General features: G+C 39.2%; 1 protein-coding gene across 3 annotated transcripts in view; it reads left to right on the forward strand.

Annotated features, from left to right (window-relative positions):
• Positions 1-21940, forward strand: part of CASK (calcium/calmodulin dependent serine protein kinase) — a 352166-nt gene that overhangs the window by 304772 nt on the left and 25454 nt on the right. The window contains exons 15-20 of one of the 3 annotated variants that reach the window (XM_040632797.1): positions 2566-2644; positions 8820-8905; positions 9982-10050; positions 12750-12818; positions 14229-14264; positions 15936-16132. In XM_040632797.1, coding sequence (XP_040488731.1) covers positions 2566-2644; positions 8820-8905; positions 9982-10050; positions 12750-12818; positions 14229-14264; positions 15936-16132 — 536 coding nt within the window. The remainder of the gene's footprint in view (positions 1-2565; positions 2645-8819; positions 8906-9981; positions 10051-12749; positions 12819-14228; positions 14265-15935; positions 16133-21940) is intronic. The other 2 variants (XM_040632789.1, XM_040632783.1) reach the window with 2 other exon arrangements.

The following is a 21940-nucleotide window of genomic DNA, read 5'->3' on the forward strand; positions in this document are numbered from 1 at the left end:
TAAATAAATAAATAAATAAATAAATAAATAAAGATAATTGGCAGTTTAAACAAAAATAAGAGCAATGTGTTTGAGGGCTTATTACATGTAAAAGTAAAATGTGTAACTGTAGCACAAAGGTCAGAAGAAAGAAGTGGAACTATACTATTAAAAGGTTCTTATACTATATGTGACATTGTGTAATATCACTTGAAGGTGGATTGTGATAAGTTAAAGATGTATGCCATAAACTCTGAAACAACCCCTGAAACAACAAAACCGAATTATAGCCAATCAGACAACACAGGAGAGAAAATAGAATAAAAATAAGCTAATCCAAAAGAAGGCAGAAAAAGAGGGAAAAGAGAACATGAAACAGATAGAACAAAAATTAAATAGCAAGAAGATATATTTATACCTGAGTATATCAATAATCCTATGAAATGCAAATAGTCTAAATTCCCCAAATTAAGAAGCAGAGATTGTCAAATGGGGGCGGGGGGCAGATCCAATTATATATTGCCTGCCAGAATTGCTTTGTACATAAAGACAAATAGTCTCAAAGTAAAAGGATGGAAGAAGATATATTATGATGGCATTGAACAAAAGGAAGCTGGAGTGGCTATATTAATATCAAAATATAATTCTCAGACCACATTGCGATTAAATTGGAAATGAATAACAGACCTCAGGAAAACTCCCCAAGCGTTTGAAAACTAAATAACACAATTCTAAATAACCCATGGATCAAAGAAGAAATCAAAAGGGAAATTAAAAAGTATTCTGAAGTGAATGAAAATGAAACAACAACATACCAGAATTTCTGGGATGCTGTGAAAGCAGTACTTAGGGAGAAATGCGTAGCACTAAACACCTATATTAGAGAAGAAATATCTTAAATGACCTCAGCTTCTACCTTAAGAAACTAGAACAAAAAAGAGCACATTAGACCCAAAGCGAGTGAAAGGAAAGAAATAATAAAGATCAAAGTGGAAATTAATGAAATAGAAAACAGAGGGAGGGGCGCCTGGGTGGCACAGCGGTTAAGCGTCTGCCTTCGGCTCAGGGCGTGATCCCGGCGTTATGGGATCGAGCCCCACATCAGGCTCTTCCGCTATGAGCCTGCTTCTTCCTCTCCCACTCCCCCTGCTTGTGTTCCCTCTCTCGCTGGCTGTCTCTATCTCTGTCGAATAAATAAATAAAATCTTTATAAAAAAAAAAAAAACAGGGAAAAAATCCATAAAACAAGCTTTTTCTTTGAGAAGATCAGATTAATCAGGAAAAAAAAGAAGACCTTAATTACCAGTATCCTGCGTAAAAATGTGATACTACTACAGAATCTACAGACATAAAAAAGTATAAGGAAATCTTATAAACAACTTTATGCTAAGAAATTCAACTCAGATGAAATGGACAAATTCCCTGGAAGACAGAAGCATGCCAAAGCTCACTTAAGGAATACACTGAATTGCCCTATAGTATTTAAAAACTGAATTTAAAAATAAAAACCATTCCTCAAAGAAAACTCCAAGATGGCATTACTGGTGAAATCTACCAAACATATAATAAAGAAATAATACCAATTCTACACAAGCTCTCCCCAAAACATTGAAAAGGAAGGAATTTTTCTCAACATCATCATCATTATTATTGTTATCATTATTATTATTAGGTGGCTAGCATTTTTACCCTGATGCCAAAACCAGATAAAGACAATATAAGAAAACTACAGACTGGTGTCCCTCATGAATATAGATGCAAAAACTCAAATCCATATCTTAACAAAAGAAGAATACATCATGACCAACTGGAGACTAACCCAGGAATACAGCTCACTTCTAATAGCCTAAAGCTAGAGAAAAAAATTCAGTCTATGAAAGAATAAACAAAATGATATATCCACACAGTGGAATACTCATCAAGGGCAAAGAATGAACCATTGATACATACAACATGATTAAATCTCACACTGTGAATTTTAAAAAAGCAACAAAAAAGAGTGTGTACCATATGAGGGGCCATAGGGTAGGGGAAGGGGGTACGGGGTTGGGAGTAGATTACCAGTGGACACAGGAAATTTTTAAGGGTGATGGATATATTCATGCTCCTTATTATAGTAATGGTTTCACACATGTATACATATGTCAAACTTAGCAAACTGAACACATTAAGGGGCGCTAAACTGTGTCAGTCAGTTGAATGCTTGACTCTTATTTCAGCTCAGGTGGTGATCTCTGGGGTCGTGGGATCAAGCCCTGCACTGGGCTCTGTGCTCAGCATGGAGTCTGCTTGGAATTCTCTCTCCCTCTCCTCTGCCCCTCCTGCTCGTGCTCTCTCTTTCTCTCTAAAAATAAATAAATAAATCTATTTTTTTAAAGCACAATATAGAATTATGTATTACTATTATTATAGCAATCAAAATACCAAAGATAACATTTTTGTCGTGGCATGGTGGAGTAACAGATGGCTTTCCTCCTTCATTTTCCATATTTTCTTGAATGTTTTCCTAACTTTTGTCAATAAAATTATCTACAGTGAAATCACCAACATAGAAATAGTAATTCTCTTTTACTTAACTTTTTACAGGGAATCACTTTAAAAATGAATGAGCTAAATCATTGTATTGTTGCAAGAATTATGCACGGGGGCATGATTCACAGGCAAGGTAAGTTTCATATGTGATTCTTTCCCTCCTTAACTTAGCCTAGTGGAGGAGGTATTTTTTATGACCCATATAAACAATCTGTTTACTCTGTGGTCCACATAAATGATCTATTTAAGTTATCTGTCTTTGGTTTTAATCACAGTTGGCCTCTATTTGTTCATATTCATCTGTACATGCTCCAGCCTGTGGATAAGGGAGGGGAGGGTATATTACAGTTCTGTTCCTGGAACATCTCTGAATTACTCTTTGGATCCTCACTTACAAAAGACCGTGGGGGCTAAAGCAAAGTATCATACCTGGCCCCCAGATATATGGAAGGCATCTATTCTGGGACATACATACATACATACGTACATTCATTTATGGGTATAGATATATAATGACAGTTCAAGAATTTCTCATTCACTCAGGAATGAGATATACTCTTAATTAGGAAATTAGAGCTTGATAAATAATACAAAAATTAAACAGTAAAATAAGAAATATCAAATCTAGACTAAGTTTCTTTTTTTTTTTCTAGATTAAGTTTCTAATACCTGCTACAATAATTGCAGTCATTCTGAGAAAGGAATTCACTAAGGCCTGAAGTAAACAAAGAATGAGTTTTTGAGAAAGGGGAACTTTCATTAACTCTCGGGTGGGCGAGATTTACACACATAGGCCTAGCCTCCTCTGTGAAAGGGCTGAGTTATAGGTGTTAGTATTTACAGGCTGACCCAAAAATGATTCTCCTGTCCAAAAATTAGGCTTCCTTTCTTTGAGATGAGGGGTTTTTTCTTTTTTTTTTTTTTTTTTTTTTTTGTCCCTAGCACCTCTTTACTTTTTCCTTCACCCCAGATGCAAGAAGTAACACCGGAAGCATTTTCGTGCCTTCCGGACCGCTGTGTACACAGATGGTGTCCGGCATTACTGCTGCCTCCAGGGGACTCTTCATAGGCTGCAGGAGTAGACGGTGCCCACACGGCAGAATTGGTTTTAGACTCCAGGATGAGTCTTCTGTTTCTTATTTTTAATAATTTGCTATAAATTCAGTAAAGTCACAACATCATTGTTTCTGTAATCTCTTTTTCTTGTATTACTGTGTGACTAGGACCTGCCATCTCTGATAGAAGTGGTATAGCGGACATCATTCTTCTAGTCTTGTTTTTGAAAGGTAGCTTTTCCATGATTCCCCACAAAGAGTACCGTTTACTGTAGAATTTTAGTTAGATGCCTTTTATTAGGGCTGAGGACATTCTCTTAATTCTTAGTTGCTGAGCCTTTTAATTATGATTGAGTTTTGAATCTTATCAAATGCTCTTCATCTGCTGAGATGATCATTTGGAATTTTTTTCCTTTTATCTATTAACGTAGTAAATGACTTTTAAAGATTTCCTAATGATAAACCCCTTCTGCATGTCTCAGATAAACCCAGCTTACTCATTGTGTGTTTTTTTTTTTTTTGTATGTACTGCTGGATTCTGTGCGCTAATGTTTTGTTTAGAATTTGTGTATTTGTAATTATGAGAGAGACTGGACGGTAGTTAATTTTCCTGTCTTGTCTTTTTCTGTCGGGTTTTAGTTTCAAAGTTACATTGCCTCATAAAATGACGTGGAGAGCCTTCTCCCTTCATGAGTTCTCTGAAAGACTTTGTAGAATATTGGAATGATTTGTACCTTTGAAGTTTGGTAGAACTTGCCATAAAACTATCAAGGCCTGATGTTTTGGTTTTGATTTTGGTTTTTTTAGAAAAGACTTTTTTTTTTTAAGGAAGTTCTATGCCCAATGTGGGGCTTGAACTCATGACCCTTAGATCAAAAGTTGTATGCTCTACCAACTGAGCCAGCCACGCACCCCAGGAAAGACTTTTTTTTTTTAACTGCTTCAATTTCTTTAACATTCTTAAGGCTATTCGGGCTTTTTATATCTTGAGTAAATTTGGTAAATTACATTTTCCTTAAAAAACTTAAGTTTTTAAAAATTATTGCAGTAAGCTTCTGCATAGTGTTTTCTTACCTTTTTATTCCCTGCCATCTCTATAAATGTATCCCCTTGTTCATTCTTAAAATTGTTTATTCGTGCCTTGCCTTTTTTCTCTTAATCAGCTTTGCCAGGGGTTTGTTCAGAAACCCACTTTGGCTTCTGTTAATTCTCTCCATTGTATGTTTATTTTCTATTTCATTGTTTTATGACCTGATTTCTATTTATCTCTTTCATTCTACTTCATATTGGTTTTATCTAACTTTCTTAGACACTTATTTCATTTATCCCAGTCTTTTTTTCTAATATATGCATCTGAGTCTAAACTCTACCCTTAAGTACTCATTTATCTGTATCCCACCAGTTTTGTTACAAAGCATTTTTTTTGTAATTAAGTTCTAAGTACTCTTAAATTCTTATTATGGTATCTTTCATTGACCCACAGTTATTTAGAAGTGTTTTTTACATACCACATCTAAGAAGATTTTCTTTGTGTCTTTTTATAATTTACTTCTAACTTAATTGCATTGTGGTCAAAGAGTGTGGTCTGTATGACACCATTTCTTTGAGGTTTGTTGAGACTTGCTTGATGGCATAACACTTTAATCAGTTTTGTAAATAGTCCATGTGTACTTAAGAATGTTTATTCTTTAACTGTTGCATGGAGAGTTCTCTATATGATGATTGGCTCGAGGTTGTTAATTTTTTTGTTCACATCTTCTATATCGTGACTGATTTTTTTTGTCTGTCTCACCTATCAGTAATTGCTGAAATATCTCACTGTCATAGTAAGAGTTTTTCACTTTCTATCTATAGATCTCTCCATTTTGGCTTTACATATTTGAAGCTAATTAGGTGCATAGAAATACCTGGTCACCATTTCTATCCTTACTGATATTTTCTATTTAAAACCTTTATCTAATATTAACATACTTATTCCAACTTTATTTTAGTGTTTGCCAGCATGTCTTCGTCCATCCTTTTATTTCCAACCATTCTGTGTTTGTATGCATTATGGTGTCTCTTGCAAACATTTTTTAAGCTGAGTTTTACATTTTCTAATGCACTCTGATCATCACTATCTTTTAATGGGCAAGGTTAGCCCACTAATATTAGTTGTGATGATTTCTGTCTTTTTTATTTATATTTATCCCTTTTTTAATTGATTTTCTTGTTCATTTTTTGTTCCATTTTTCCCCCTGGTAGTTTAGAATTTCAGCATTCTATTTCTATTTTTTAGGTGGTTACCTTGAAATTTTATCACACATATTTAACATTACATATACTAAAGTGAAACAGACTCTTAACCCCACTCCCAAAGAATACAAAGACATTGGAACACTAAATCTGATCAAACTCCTGACTTACATATTATTCTTGCCCAGTATTTTAGTTCTGTCCTGTTTTAAATTCACAAATTTGAAATTACTATTAAAATATGACCATTTTTTGGATTTACATAAATGTTTATGATTTTATTTACTTACCATTCCTTCTATCTTATTTTATTTCTAGTATAATTAATGTACAGGTGTTTGGTATATTAGTTTCAGGTATAAACTCACCATTCCTTCTTAAATCTCAGGCCATCCTTTGAGGAGCATTTGCCTTCTTCCTAAAGTACATCCTTAGAAGTTCCTTTAGTGCTAGCCTCCTGCTTATAAACTCTCTCAGGCGGTATTTATCTGTAAATATTTTATTTCAGCCTCAATCTTGAAGATTACTTTTGCTGAGAGCACAATTTTAGATTGATGGTTACCATTCTGTTGTATTTTGGCGTCCATTGTTTGACATTGGGAAGCCTGATGTCACTACCATTGTCCTTGCTTTGTAGGTGATCTCTCCTTTCTCTCTGATTGTTTTGAGAACTTTATCTTTTGGGGGGGTGAAAGATCTTTGTCTTTAGATGTTCTATGCTTCACTACCTTCCAACATGGCTTTCTTTTTATTTATCCTGTTTGGATGTATCCTGTTTTAGGATGTATCCTGTTTTAGGAAAAAGTAATAATGCATCCTGTTTAGGATACATTATTCTTCCTGGATCTGCATAATCATGTTTTCATCAGTTCAGTAAAGTTTACAACCATTATTTCTTCAAATATTGCCTCTTCTCCATTCTCCATGTTCTCTCCTTCTGAACTCTACTAGACATGTGTTAGACAGTCCCTCTGTATCTCTTTTTTCCTATTTTCTTTATTTCTTGTTTCCTATTTTCCCTGTCTCATTTCTCTGGCCTGCATTCTAGGTAATTTATTTAGTTATATCTTCCAGTGCACTGAAACTCTCTTCAGCCATATCTGAATTTCTGTTCAGCTCATCCATTCACTGGTTTATATCACCAGTTACATTGTTCTGTTCTTAAAGTACTAGTCATTTGTTCTTAGTTTTGTTTTCAAATCTGTCTGTTCCCCTCTGATAATCTCTTGTTGCATGCTCATCCTTGCAATTAGGTCCTTTACTTTTTTCCTAATATTGAACATGTAGTTATTTTATATTCTGTATCTGATCATTCTATCTGTCCCCCTTGACAATTTAAATCTGTTTTTTCTGTTTCTGATGACTCACATAGTAGTTTGCCTTATTGTATGTTTGGTGACCTGTGATTGTGAGCTCGTTGTTAGTGGAAGTCCTGTGGGCCTAAACTGGGTACACTTTCCTCCAGAGGGAGTTTGTTCCCTCTTCTACTAGTTACCATGGAGTGCCACCAGTCTGGATCTTGCCTCCCTCCAGGTTCCTGGGCTCAGCTTCTCTCACTTGCTGTTGGCCCAAGGCTCAGAATCCAGCTAGCAGGGGCACCTGGGTGGCTCAGATGGTTCAGCGTCTGCCTTCGGCTCAGGTCATGATCCCAGGGCCCTGGGATCGAGCCCCACATCAGGCTTCCTACTCAGTGGGGAGCCTGCTTCTCCCTCTCTCTGTGTTCCTCACCCTGCTTGTGCTCTGTCAAATAAATAAATAAAATCTTCCAAAAAAAAAAGAATCCAGCTAGCAGGCATTGCTCCTGTGGCATCCACCCTTAGTTTGCCGTCACTCTGGGTCCAGCTCACAGGGTTTTGTGTGGAGTGGATGGTGGGGATGGAAGTAGAAGGTGCTCTTAGGAATTTGTACTCCTTTTGTGAGACCAGTAACACTTCAAGAGGCATACCCTAGGTGAGATACAGTCGTGAGAAAGTCTTCCAGTGACTAACCAGCCATACTGGAAGCAAAAGTCCCCAGATTTTTATTTTATTAAGTTAATTTCCAAACATGAGTAGAGAGAATAGTGCAGTGAGTTCAAGTAGAGAAAAGTAGAAAGAAGAGTGCAGCGATCACCCACATACCCATAACCCAGTCAAATTACTGTTAATTCATGGCCACACCAGTGTCATCTGTACTTCCCCTACTGTCCCCCCTGGATTATTTTGAAGCAAATCTGTGGGGTCTTATTTTCTTTACGTGCATTGTAATATGTACCTCTAAAAGATGCTGTGAGCTTTTTGTAATGATGTCAGGTCAGTATGTAAACATGTACACAATTTATAAACAAGGAAGTAAAACTTCACATAACTCCCTATTTGAGCATTGGTTCTTGGTCACTTTTTCCAAATGAAGTATTACAGGACCCTGAAATGCCATCCAAATTATTATAAAAGGATTATGTTTTGTCTAATGTAAGTTTAGTGTTATACAGGTATTATCACAATTCTTTGTATCATATTTGGTAGATAATATTGATCAGAATGGTAGAAAAAGACAAGGCACTTCAGTGGTACTTTAATATGTGCCACGAACACTTCTGATCCATCTACATGTATTAAGCTAACTTAATCCTCAAGGCAATCATATGAAATAGGTACTGTTTTCATCTCCACTTTGTAAATGTTGAAGACTGAGACACGGAACATTTTGGTAACCTACCCAAGATCTTAAAGCTGGTAAGGGATGTAGCTGAGATTTGCCCCCAGACAGGTGAGATCTAGAAACTGTCATTTTAAACCACGATACACAGTGCCTCTGTCGAGAAATAAGCAGATTTCCACAGCCATCTTTCAAAAGCATGTCTTCCGTAAGTAGATGTATCTGTTTTGCTGAGTTTACCACATGAGCCCAATCCGTACCTGTTTCTGAAACATTGGCCTTCAATAGTTAGCTTAATTTTTTTAGTTACTTATATTGCTGCCTTTAGATTTTGTTATAAATGATACATCTATCGTGTTTATTTTTGTGTCATTTCTTTAGGTACACTTCATGTCGGTGATGAAATTCGAGAAATTAATGGCATCAGTGTGGCTAACCAAACAGTGGAACAGCTGCAAAAAATGCTTGTGAGTACATGAAAGTTTCTTTGTCTTTTTTCCAAGATTGACTTTCAGTTTGTTAGCTTGTTTTTTCACCTTAATAAGCGGTATTCTTTTGTAATCAGAGTATTTCTGATCCCACCATTTGTGTGGACTTGAATTTCCACAATATCCATAAGAACTGACAACTGGGAAAATGCTTAACGTGCAACAGAGCTTGGAAACCTCTTGCCCATCGAGCAGCATGGGCTTCGACGCTCTCCTTTCCTCCTTGATCTCCTGTCTCTTACCGAGCAAATGTGTAAAGATAACCTTTCCAGTTGTGCGTACCTGTGAACTAGTTTCTCAGCGGCCTCTGTTCTGCTGGCATCAGCAACGTCAGAAGCCTCGTTCTTGTATAGCTAGTCATAGCCAGCTGTATTGAATTTCTCTGCAGCACAGAGGGAAGGAAAGACATAGTAGACCTGGCTATTTTTGACCGTACATATCCAAAATCTGTGTTCACATTGGCCTTGCATTAAAAATGCATAATGACAGTCCCTGGCCTGTGTTCATTGTCGTACTGAGCAGAGGCAGACGTCTGGGACCTCTGGTCCCGGACCCTCTTCCTGCCACAGTATAGCGGCCTCCCAAGTTATGAATATCTCTTACGTGTGAAATAAGCACACCGACTCACGACAGCAAAGTCCATGAGGCCAACATTATGAAAGACAAAGCAAATTTAATGGAGTACACCATCATCATGTAGCAGACCAAATATCATTTTTGTGTAATTACTTACTCTGTTGTCTGGATCAATTCATACTCACTTTTGAAAGGCACTTAGAGGTTTCTGTATCTGTGTCTACAAAAAGGGAACCGCCGGAGGTCTGTTCCACCGCTGCTGCACGAACAAGGCACTCAGCCTTGACTTTGCAGGGTTTCTCCCGAGAACAATGTCTATTCCTGTGAGCAGCCCCTACCTTCTCCCTCCAGTTCGTTTTAGGCCCCTGCGTCTCAGCTGGCTTGCATTAATTACCCCCCCACACATTCGAGTGGTTTCTCGTGTGTCTCTGTGTGCTACATTTGTTTGTTAAGAGAGCTCTCCTTTCTTCTGCCTCCAGCGGGAAATGCGGGGGAGTATCACCTTCAAGATCGTGCCAAGCTACCGCACTCAGTCATCGTCCTGTGAGGTAATGGCTCTGGCGCAACCCCCCTCCCCGCCACCCCTGTCTCCTCTGGGTTCTTAACTAACTGTCTGCTGATGGCTGAATGTTTTGGCTTTCTGGGAAATTGTTTCTGCCTGTGCTGTTGATCACTGCACACCAATTTTACAACAAAGATAACGGAACAGAGTAGGTTCCATTCACCTACTCGGCCCTGCTTCCATGGGGGAACTCCTCAGCACTCTAACTTTCTGCAGGCTGGAATCGCAGCAAAATCTAGAGGAGCTCCAGATAATGACAGGAGGCTTAATAAGAACAAATGGAGTCTCTGAGGAAAAAAAGATAATTGCAATAATATTTCCAGGAAGTACATTCACTTCCCTTATTAAGAAATCACACAGATAGTTCTTCTTTCCAAGAATTTGAGAAGTGATCTATTTCTGTTAAGATCGAGGTGTTCAAATAACTGTGACAAGGCCCTGGACAGATGTTAAGTCCGTGAGGAATTGATAACTGACTTTGCGAGAGGAGTAGAGGCTTTGCAACCTTCTGTGAAATCGTTTCAATTTGGGACACTACGTGATTCATAAGCAAGTACGTTTTCTAGGGTGACACAGCCCCAAAGTTTCTCACGGTAGGTGTACCCTATAGAAATTGTAGCTCTCCGACCTATATTCAGTTTCATGTCAGTCATTAAATGAGATTCCAAAATCTATTCTTTTTATATTTGGAAATACAGACTGGCATGAAGGGTCTGTCATCCTTCAGTCATTGCACATTCAGCTTGAGCAGAACTATTTGAAGCTTGTTCTTTTTGTGTGCATCTTCCAGGTCTGTGTACATCAGTGTGAAGTACACATTTCCTATAGTTAATTTCCAGGACAGACAAGTAACTTACTGGATAACTCGTCCAGAAAGTTGAATTCGTACTCAGGAGAAGTTGAGGGGAAAATTACGATGCCTCTTCCAGGCCCCAGTCATGCTGTAGATCTCACAAGCAAACTCAGAGGCTTTATGTTTTGTTCTCTAAACCTACTGAAGATATATCTAAGAATTTGTAGTTTGGTCAAGGATATGTTTTGGTGCACTGTGACAGTTGGGGTTTCTGTTCTATCAGGTTTTGAGCTCCTCTTTGTGGCTTTTTATGGAACTTCAATTAATACAGTATTTCAAAAGAAAATGCAGAGCTACTTCTGCTCCAGGGTTCATAGTTTTCAAATTTGTAACCTAGAACACAAACGTTCCGGGGAAGAGAGAAGGTCACACACACCTCTCACGTGAGGTGTTCTAATGTTCTAAAATCATAGGTGGTCCTCATACCATTTCTCAGCAGAGAAGACATTTAGTGAATACGATTGATTTTTGTCTTTTTACTAGGGGATATTGTTAGTTATTAATTACAAGTTTCTCTTGTGTTTTTTTAAGTAGTAGAACTAGTTTTAGGGTGGGACCAGTATTAGACATGTAAATTCTACGCTTGAGTCAGAAGAGCTCCCCCCTTACCCTCTTTACCTGTGAATAGTAGAAAAAATGATACTCCCCTCCTAGCCCTACCCCCAACCTGTTTGAACCTCCGGTGCTCGGGCAGAATTCAAGCCTGTGGTTGGACAACAACTCCCAGCTAGGACAATACTTCCCAAAGAAGGGCTCTCTGGCCACCCGCATCAGCATCCCCCAGGCAAAAGAGGGGAGACCCCTGCCCTCACGCTGGCCCTGCTGACTTGAGTCTCTGGGGATGGCACCTAGAAACTGATCTGTTCATGAGCATTTGAGAATGCTCGTCTAAGCGAGCCCAGTATTCAAAAAGCTAACAAGCTCCAGAAGTTTTCTGTATATCTTCTAGAAACAACAAGTGTCTCTTGAGCAGACATGTACATCTCAGAGGTTTCAAAGTACTCCACTAAACCACTATACACACTACAGTGCATATTTTCTTCTCCTAGTTCTTGTCCTTAAAGCTGATTTGGACAATAAGGGAATGGAGCCCAGAAAGGATTGCAAATGTGTCACACAGTATGGAGAGTGTGACTGAGGACCATGGATCTAGGGAGTAGTGGCTGTGCCTCCTGGGACCTTGGCCGGAAGTGTAATCTTTTTAGAGGTTCAAGGTTATTGTTTTAATCAGTCTCCTAAAATGATCTAAAGAATAAAGGTTTCTTCTCTGGTGGATGTCTGTCTTTTACCCGCATTAGTAATATTTGTCCTGGAAAGACTCCAAGGTGATTACAACATGAGAAGTCTTTTTTTTTTTTCTTTTTTTTAGATTTCTTTCACTTCAAATGAGTCATTCAGTAAGTTTTGACACTAAGGTACCTAAAAACTATTAAGTACTTTTCAAACCTAATTTTGAATAATAAATTAGGCAATTGGGATCTTCCGCACAATAAGTTTATAGTAATATTTGTCATTTTACAGTCCTCGATAGGATTTTAATATCAATTCCCTCTTCTGGGTCTCACTTAAAATCAGCCAAGGTTATAGAGTGTTGGAGACAGGAAAGACATTATTAATGAATGACACGATCATCGCGTACAATATGTGAATCTTCAGACTGCAAAAATTTTTTCCTCCTTCCGTGAAATCATGCAAGTAAGTCAGTATAGCACCTTTACAGCTAAAAAAACCTCAGAGGAAACGGTTGTCAGATTGTGGTTGTAACTGTTGATGTGAATATCTCTGTTTCTGTGCTGGTGTTCTGTGTTAATGACCCTTGTGTCTTATTTCAGAGAGATTCCCCCTCCACTTCCAGGCAGTCCCCAGCTAATGGTCATAGCAGCACTAACAATTCTGTTTCGGTAAGAACTCTAGCTCCACACAGCCAAGTGTGACAATTCTGTTGGTGCCACCTGCCATGAGTGTTCTAGTTACGTGTGTTCAGTGGAAATATTGTCTTCTGCCGATATACAAGGCTACTACAGCTACAATGCAGTTTACTCCTGGAAAATCTTTTCGACATTTTCTTCTCATGAAAAATCCCTTTAATTAGTTAAATTGGAAGAACTGGAGTTCGAGATCACTTTGGTCATTCTCAAAATATTTCCGTGTCACCCCACTAGCATCTCTGACTTTGCTCAGACTTAACGCAAAGGATATATTAAGTGGCAATTTGTTGAAATTTCTAAATTTTTTTTAATTGGAGAAAGATGAAGAAACATAAGGATTTTGCAGAGTAGGCATCTGGGTATTCTCGGGCTTTGTAGTTGTCTATTCTGAGTGATATCAGCAACCTGTTTTAGTTTCCGCTATCTACGTTACGAATTGGTGTGCCCTCTGTTATTGTGGTCCGTGCACATATTTTTGTGAATTCTAAGCCTTGCCTGGATATGAAAAGCAAAAGGAACTAGCTTCCAACTGCACTTAAGCCACGCTGTTATCACATCTTTAACACAAAGTACTTGATATGTTGACTTGAACTTGGAATTTTACCATTTTTTTCAGAACTATTCATTTTGGAATATGAAAAGAATTGTTTTTCATTTACTTAAACGGAAGCACTTAAGGTGCAAGCGTCTGATCTTTCGGGGTAACAAAATCTTAAGTTGCTGATATTGCTGTTGAAATGTACCGTGAGTTTTACTAATCGCAGCAGTATCGCTCGTTTGCAATCCATGTGCCCTTTAAAAAAAACACATCAACTGTCTTTAATCAGATAAAATTGTCAATAATTTAGAGATCATCTCGAACGGAATGATATCAGTAAGAGAAATTATGGAAGAAAATTTCCTAACAACCTTTGTTTTTAACTTCCAAATAGGCTACCAAAGGAATTGGTTTTTAATGGTTAAACATGTAATACTTTGAGGATGGTGAAAATCCATATAGCCATTGAATTTCTCAAAACCGAAATGATTACAGCGACTAAGTTGAAAAGGGCAACAGCTCTTCTAAGTTTGGGGTTTTGTTTTTGTTTCTAATAGGGCCGTTTCACTCACTGTGGCTTTTGTGTTGAAGATGCTGAGTTGTTTCTTAAGAACACATTTTCTCTCTTGCTTAAACTTACCTGCTTTCCTCAGCTTGCTGCTAAATGGCCTGGGTTTGATTTTTTCGATAACTCAACATTTCTGAGAAATGGAATAATGTATATGATTTCTTTACAACTGAAATCTAGCTCATTTTTTAATCATAATGTAACAGAACACACAAATTACCTTGTACTCTTGAAAAGTAAATGAAAATTTTTCTCCTGGGTTGGCTTTATTCTACAGGACTTGCCATCAACTACCCAACCAAAAGGACGACAGGTGAATAGAAACCCTCTATAGAAACTTCTCTAAACTGAGCTGCTAATAGCCAATCCTTTATTAACCCTTTCCATCCCATAATGTCTGCATTTTGGACCATAACATTTAAGCATTGAGAGCTTGTACCATTTCATTTTAACACATTACACATGACTAATTTTCTATAAGGATTTTTTTTCCTCACATCTTTGTAGCTGTGATGGTTATTGTAATTTCAACCTGATAAACCTGTGTTGATAGTTTAAGAATTCAGCCTTCGGTGGTGGGGGGGGGGTTCTTACACGGGCCTGCATCTGGAGCTGGGGGAAAAAATTGTGAAAGGTTACAAAACTCCTAGACTTCTAAGAATAACTAAAACATATGTGCTGATGACCATGTTAAGCAGTAATTTTCTGAAATTTCAAGGCTTTTTCTTAATTTGTATTTGCATGTGAGTATCTAAAAGCCACTTACAGTGAAAACTCAGAACATCCTGGCTTTGCATCCCAGTATGCCTCTGGGGGGGGTCCCCCGGGGAAAGTGACGTGCTGCCTGCCACCTGCAAGCAGCTTCTAGTTTACCAGGCACTTTAAGAGTCTGCATTTCAGGTGCAAAGGCACCTGAAATCCAAAGGCTGGATTTCTGACAAGAAAACTTGAACAGAATAATCACACAATAGTTCCAAAGCCTTCAGGTTGGTTTTACAGTGACTGAAACATTAATACTCCAATTTAATTTCAAGAGATAGAATTATTTATGGGGAATTTTCTTGGAATTTGGCGTCCGAAGAGAGTCGGATTTGGAGGTCAGGTGTGCGTAAACTGGTGCCCATAGTTTATTCTAAAGCCTGCCTGACTGATGCAGCTTTAGCTGCCTAGCATCTTATTTTAAAGCATTTAGAAATACAGTGATTCACGAAATGCTGCCGTATGATAACCCCTTGTGTGCTCGTCTGTTTCCTTTTATAATATTTACTAATTACATTGACATAGCGTAAAACCCAGAGCCTTGAACTCTGCATATCTTGAAGCTCTGTGCTGCTTTCAAGTGGCAAAGCTAGGATTCAAAGTCATTTCTCTTCTCTAAGAAGAGTAAAATACAGATACAAAGCCCAAGTCCTTCTTAAAAACCTAATGACACGATGGATTTTTTTTAAATGCTTTAAAAACTGTTTTCATTACGTTTATCAGCCGTGTGTAGCCACACCGCTAGTCGTCATGTAGGCATTTTACAGCAAGATACCAACACAGAGCGCTTGCTGCTTTTGTATCACGTGCTGCTTTGGGGTTAAAACCTCCCTGAGTGTTTGTGTATGTGGCGTAAAGGCTGCCACGTGATCATGACAACGTGCCCGTAACATCAGCTGAATATATGCAGATTTAAAAATGGTAAGCATACCTCTCTATAATTTAGAGACCTCACCTGTTATAGTAAAAGCAGAAGCTAAGTCTTGCTCTTTATTAAACAAGTATCGTCAGCATTCCCTCCAAATAAAAACAGCAGAGGCTTGCACCTGTACACATCAGAGGCATTGTCTCTAGCAGTAGCACTTGTGTCCTATCTCCATGTATCATGTGGCTTCACCATCTAATGTCCTGTGCGTATTGTAAGTGTTGGTGTTTGGGTATTAGGTTAGAGCTGTTTTCTTTCATGTCACCGTGGCAGCCCTTCTCACAAACTCCTGTTTTATAGATCTATGTAAGAGCACAATTTGAATATGATCCAGCCAAGGATGACCTCATCCCCTGCAAAGAAGCTGGCATTCGTTTCAGAGTTGGTGACATTATCCAGATTATTAGTAAGGACGATCACAACTGGTGGCAGGGTAAACTGGAAAACTCCAAAAATGGAACTGCAGGTCTCATTCCTTCTCCTGAACTTCAGGAATGGTATGTTTTCCTTGGTCCGTTTTGTTTTACAATAAAAACAAAGCCCCGACCATCCTTTTGTCAACCTTCTATCGTTTTATTGTGTAAAACCCGTTTGCTCCGCTAGCCAAACAAAGTTCAGAATAGTCATCCAAGAATGCTAAATCCTCAGCATCTAGTAAGTCCCTGCTTAGAGTCAGGTCTTGGTTTTACGTAAAAGGAGAGGAAGGTCTAGAGGGAGGTTGAGTGGCTAGCCTCGGGTCGCAGGACGCGGTCACCTCCTCGTCCCTTAGCACAGTCCCCCACTCCCACATCTGCTTCAATCCTTTTAGAACTGCATTTTGTTTTGTTTTGTTTTAAAGATTTATTTAGAGATAGAGCGAGAGAGAGAGCACGAGCCGGGGGTGGGGGATAGGGAGAGGGAGAAGCAGACTCCCCACTGAGCAGGGAGCCTGTCCCCAGGCTCCATCCCAGGACGCTGGGATCAGGACCTGAGCTGAAGGCAGACACTTAACCGACTGAGCCACCCAGGCGCTCCTGTTTTGTTTATTTTAAAACAAACCCTCTCCTTGCCCCTCCTCATGCTCTCTCAGCACTCATTTCACCACCCCCCACCACCACCACCGGTGAAGAACTCAAAGGCCTCGTCAGGGTCATTCAGGGTATTTGAAGGTAAAATGGGTTTTGTTAGGAGAAAAAGGCAGCCAGAAGCTTCATTCTTTACCGCGCAGTCTTTAAAAACACCTATTTTGTTAGAAAGGTTAAGTGGTGAAAACAAGTCAAACACCATTTTTAACTGCAAGAAAAGGAGTCCCAGATTACTATATATTTTAGTAAAATCTGTTTCTACCATTGTTACTCTTCGCTTACTTGAACTGTGTTTTGAAAGATGCTGGTGATTTCGCCTTCATCAGTACTTGAGCATTATAGGAGAAATCTAGGAAAGAGATGACTTTATATCTGAGTTCTGTTTCACACGACCAAAAATAGGAACCATTAGGCCTTGGGGCAGTCCATCCCCGAATACTTGAAGCCCAGAGGCACCGAGTCCACAGACGTTGATAATTGTTTTTTCACCAGTTAAAGGGATTTCTCGGTTAATTTCCTTTGCGTGATTGCCTCCGTCAGCTATCCCACGTTTCCAAAAATATCCGTACGTTTAGAATGTCGGAGCGGATAAGAACTTCAGATGCCATCATTTTCCACGGGGACTCGCAGGCCCCGCCGGAGGAAGTGGCAGGCAGCCTTCCATCTGGCCCTGCCTTGCAGTCCCATCTTCAAGGAACAGTTTAAGCATTAGCAGGACGGAAGTGATTTCTGAGTCACTTTCATGATGATGTTATTATGTCATTAGTGACATTTACATTTGACAAAATGTGTTCTAGCCGGCTGCCATATGAGCATTTTTTGAAAAGAACTGTGTGGATGCCAGACCTCTTCTCCCTAGTCAGATCATCTGTAGAAATCCTGTTTCATGGACACCTAGAACTCCTGAGTCCTCTAGAAGGATCCTGAGAAATGGCAGTGGGAGAAGCGGATTTGCTCCCTGTCTCCTGTAATGGTGGACTAGGTTATCTGAATCAGTCCTCCTGCTGGAAAAAAAAAATGGAAAGTGCTGCAGAAAATGTTTTTGAAAATGACCTTAAAAGCATTAAGTAGCCAAAAAGGCATCGGGCAACTCAGTGACAAATTTTTATATGAAAGCCATTAATCAGAGTGATAGAAAGTAGAGCACCGAATTGGCCCATTTGCCAAGAGGACACGTCTTTTACTGAAAACTTTCCTGCTGGAGAACTAAGGTTAAGACCTAAGGCCTGTACAAGCAGGGGGATCTGTTAGGAGACCCATCACCCATTGTCGGGACTGCAGAGGCTCTGCCCTCCTGTTAAGAGCAAGCAGAGGAGTGTTCACTTGCTGCCCTTCAACAGCTAGGGACTAGAGAGAAGACTGCCTTGTCACTGAGCAAAGCCAAAGACACGAATAAAACAAAGTTTCCCTGAAAAAAAATTGTGGCCGCTGGTCCACCTTGAATAGCTCTGTACCCAGATACACAGAGCCTGGGACAGCCAGGGACATTCCGGCCTTACACTTGATTTGAGGCCTCTCCTTTACTCATAGTAGTTGCCTATATCTGTTACGAAGAGAAAGTCTCTGAAGGAGAACACTTTATGCTAGGCCTCATCCTAGAGCCCTTCCTCACCCCCCACATAAACTTTTACCAGGGCAGTGACCAATGAGTCAAAAAAACCCCAAAAAGCCTACAGGCACAAAAGGAAACCAGACCTGCCTGACAGACCCAACAGAGACCCCTGCTGAAATGACAGAATGGCAGCAGAAATAAACCCAATCCCACTTGACGTATTGGAATTAGGAGGCAAGGTTTTTAAACAACTATGCGTATGTTTTAAAATCAATAATCTTGAAAAATATCTTCAGAGAACAGGGAAACTGTTAGTGGCATGGCAGATTTGAAGAAGAACCAGAAGGAACTGCCAAGAACAAAACACGCAGTAACCAAACCTCAGTGGCCACACACCATATTAGGCGAAAATTTTTTTCAAGTTTTCACCAACAGCTGAACGGATGAACAAATGATGGCCTAGCCATGCAGTGGGGGCTATGAAGCAAGAAAAAGGAATGAACTATTGACACAGTCTGGATAAAACTCAAAATCATTATGCTGAGTTTCCAGGTGAAAAAAAAAAGAACATACTGTATGATTCTATTCATATGAAATTCCAGAAAACCAAAACTAATCTATCGTGACATCGGTTGCCTGGGGATCCAGAGAAGAGAGGGAAGAATGTACACATGCAGCAGAACTGATGGAACCGTACGCTTCAAATATGTTCGGTTTATTATGAGAAAAACTCAGTGAAAGTGCAAAAACCGTAGAGGGGAAAAAGGGAATTCTGGCTGGGATGATGAGGAAGGGGCCCACTGGGCACCATGTGCCTTGGGGCCTGAGTCGGACATTGGAGGTAGAGGGAGGCATTCTCGGCGGTGAGAAAGAGCAGTGCTGCTGGTGGGTGGAAAGCTGAGTTGGTGTGTAGAATGTAGGTGGGCACGCGGTGTGGGTGAGAAAGATTTGAAACAATACTATCAGCCAGACCCAGAATCTTGGTTCATGGGTGTTTCTACCAAGTGACATTTTTCACAGCCTGGAGATGAGAAATCAATTGTTTGGGGACCCAGATGCCTTACCTTCTTTATCCTTGTTAGATTTCATCATGCTTGACAAGGCCCACCAGTCTATTTTGATATATTTTGAGTCCCTGAATGTGTCATCCCTCCCCTTGCCTACCAGACCCTCATCCAAGCAGCAATAAAAATGTTAAACGTGTGTTTGAAATTTCCCACTAGGTTGACCTAAATCCTGCCATGGTTTTCCTGCACTTACTGAGTTAAAAGAAATAGCACTCACTCCCTGAGTGGCTGGTGAAGACCCGTTTCATTCCTCTGTCATTGCATCACATAGCCACACCACAAATTTTTACTGGGAACTTTTTACTTTTATTCCTTTTGCTTAAAAACATTGGTTATAAGATACTCTATAGACTGTAATGTAAGCTTCATGGGGTCAGGATTTTGTCTCTTTTAACCTGTCAAAAATTCCTCGGTTTTGTTTATGCTTCCAAAGATCCTGTGCCTCACAGAAGCCGTGGTTATGGCTACAGCACATATTGGCTTGTACTGGAAGAATCCCCAAAGCAAAGGCTTCATCAGCCTCCTCTGTGTGCCACTGACGTAATATGCAGGGATTGACTTGGACGCTGTTGCTGAGCATTCACAGCATTTCCCAGTAAATGTCCTTCTCCTAACCAAAAAAGAAAGGAATTAAAAACCCCTCAATGAACAAGAGAAAATAAGAGACATGGAGGACAGTCTTTTCAAGAAGAGAGAACATTTCCCAACGCATTTCATGATGCCAGCATTACCCTGACACCAAAATTGACAAAAGGCAATTCAAGAAAACTACAGATCAGGCTCCCTCATGAACCTAGATGTAAAAGTCCTCAGCAAAATATTAGCAAACTGAATCCAGCAATATATAATAAGGATAATACATCTTGACCCGGCAGAGTCTGTACTGGGAATGCACAGCTGGTTCAACATTTGAAACCAGTCAAGCCAATCCACTGCATTAACAGACTAAAGAAAATCCACATGGTCCTATCAGTAGATGCAGGAAAAGCACTTGGTAAAATTTAACATCCACTCATGATTAAAACCCTCACAAACTGTAATTGAAGGGAACTTCCTTAACCTGATTGAGAGCATCTCCAATAAACCTACAGCAGACATTATCGGAAAGGGAAAAAATACTTCAGGTGGTACATTTCTGTGTGTAGAAATTCAAAGGGCTCTATGGGGCGCCTAGGTAGCTCAGTCGGTTAAGCATCTGCCTTTGGCTCAGGTCATGATCCCGGAGTCCCAGGATCGAGGCCCACATTGGGTTCCCTGCTCAGCAGGAGTCTGCTTCTCCCTCTCCTTCTGCCCTTCCCCCTGCTCCTCTCTCTCTCTCACTCTCTCTTTCTCAAATAAGTAAATAAAATCTTTTTTAAAAAAAAAAGTTCAAAGGAGTCTATAGATAAACCATTAGAATTAATATGAGAGGTCAGCAAGATGGTTGATATCAAATCAATATTTAAAAGTCAATTTCTATTTACCAGCAAAAAAAGAATATTTAAAAATAAGATTTATTTATTCATTTAAGAGAGAGCACACGTGCACAAGCAGTGGGAGAGGGAGAAGCAGACTCCCCACTGAGCAGTGAGCCCAACGTGGGGCTCCATCCCAGGACCCCGAGATCATGACCTGAGCCAAAATCACAAGTCGGACACACAACTGACCAAGCAACCCAGGTGCCCTGAGAAAATAAGAATTTCTTACATACCATACATAACACCACCTGCATCACCTTAATACTATAAAGTATTCTTGCAAAAAAAAATGAAAACTATATTTGATCAGACCTCTAAATCTAACTACCTATTTGGAGGAAATGCAAAAGACAGGGACTTACTGAAGACACCACAGGAATGAAATCAGAAAAATCCAGACTTGTAAACTATTGGACAGCCAGCTTTTGCAACAAATAAATTGCAAGAAGGAAAAGGAGAGGGGGAAACAATAGATTTAAAAGGAATTTAAGAATATTTAAGAAGGGAATGATACAAACTTGGATTTGTTTCAGAATAATCTAGGGTAGATAGGTTGTAACTAGAACAAGCCAAGAGTTAATAAATGTTAAAGCTGGGTTGTAGGTATTTGGGGTTCATTACTCTCTTATATATGTTTGAAAATATAAAAATAACCTCTTTTTTTTTAATCAACAAGCTAGGAGCAAATCTAACAAAGATGTTCAGGACACAGGAAAAATGATAACATTTATTGAGACATTAAAGAATACTTAAACAAATGGAGATATACTATATTCATGGACTGGAAGACTCAATGTTGTAAAGATGTCTATAACTCCCAGATTGATTCATAGATTCCATGCAGTCTTAATTGGTTTTTGAAATTGACAAGCTAATTTTAAAGTTTTCATGGAAATGCACAGAATCAGGAATAGCCAGGATGTTCTTCTAGAAGAATAAGGAGGGAGGCCTTGTTCCACCGGATACCAATACTTACTATAAAGCTGTAGTCGTTAAGATAATAAGATATGGGCATAGAGATATTCAACTAGACCAACTGAAGAGAATCCTGAAACACTCCCATACATAAATAGTCACCAGTGAGGAATGGATAGTTTTTTCCACAAGTCATGCTGGAACAATTCAGTTTCCATTAGGGGAAACAGACAAGAAAGAAATCGGGCCC

This window comes from Ursus maritimus (genome assembly GCF_017311325.1).
Source record: "Ursus maritimus isolate PB19 chromosome X unlocalized genomic scaffold, ASM1731132v1 scaffold_X1, whole genome shotgun sequence".
NCBI lineage: Eukaryota > Metazoa > Chordata > Mammalia > Carnivora > Ursidae > Ursus > Ursus maritimus.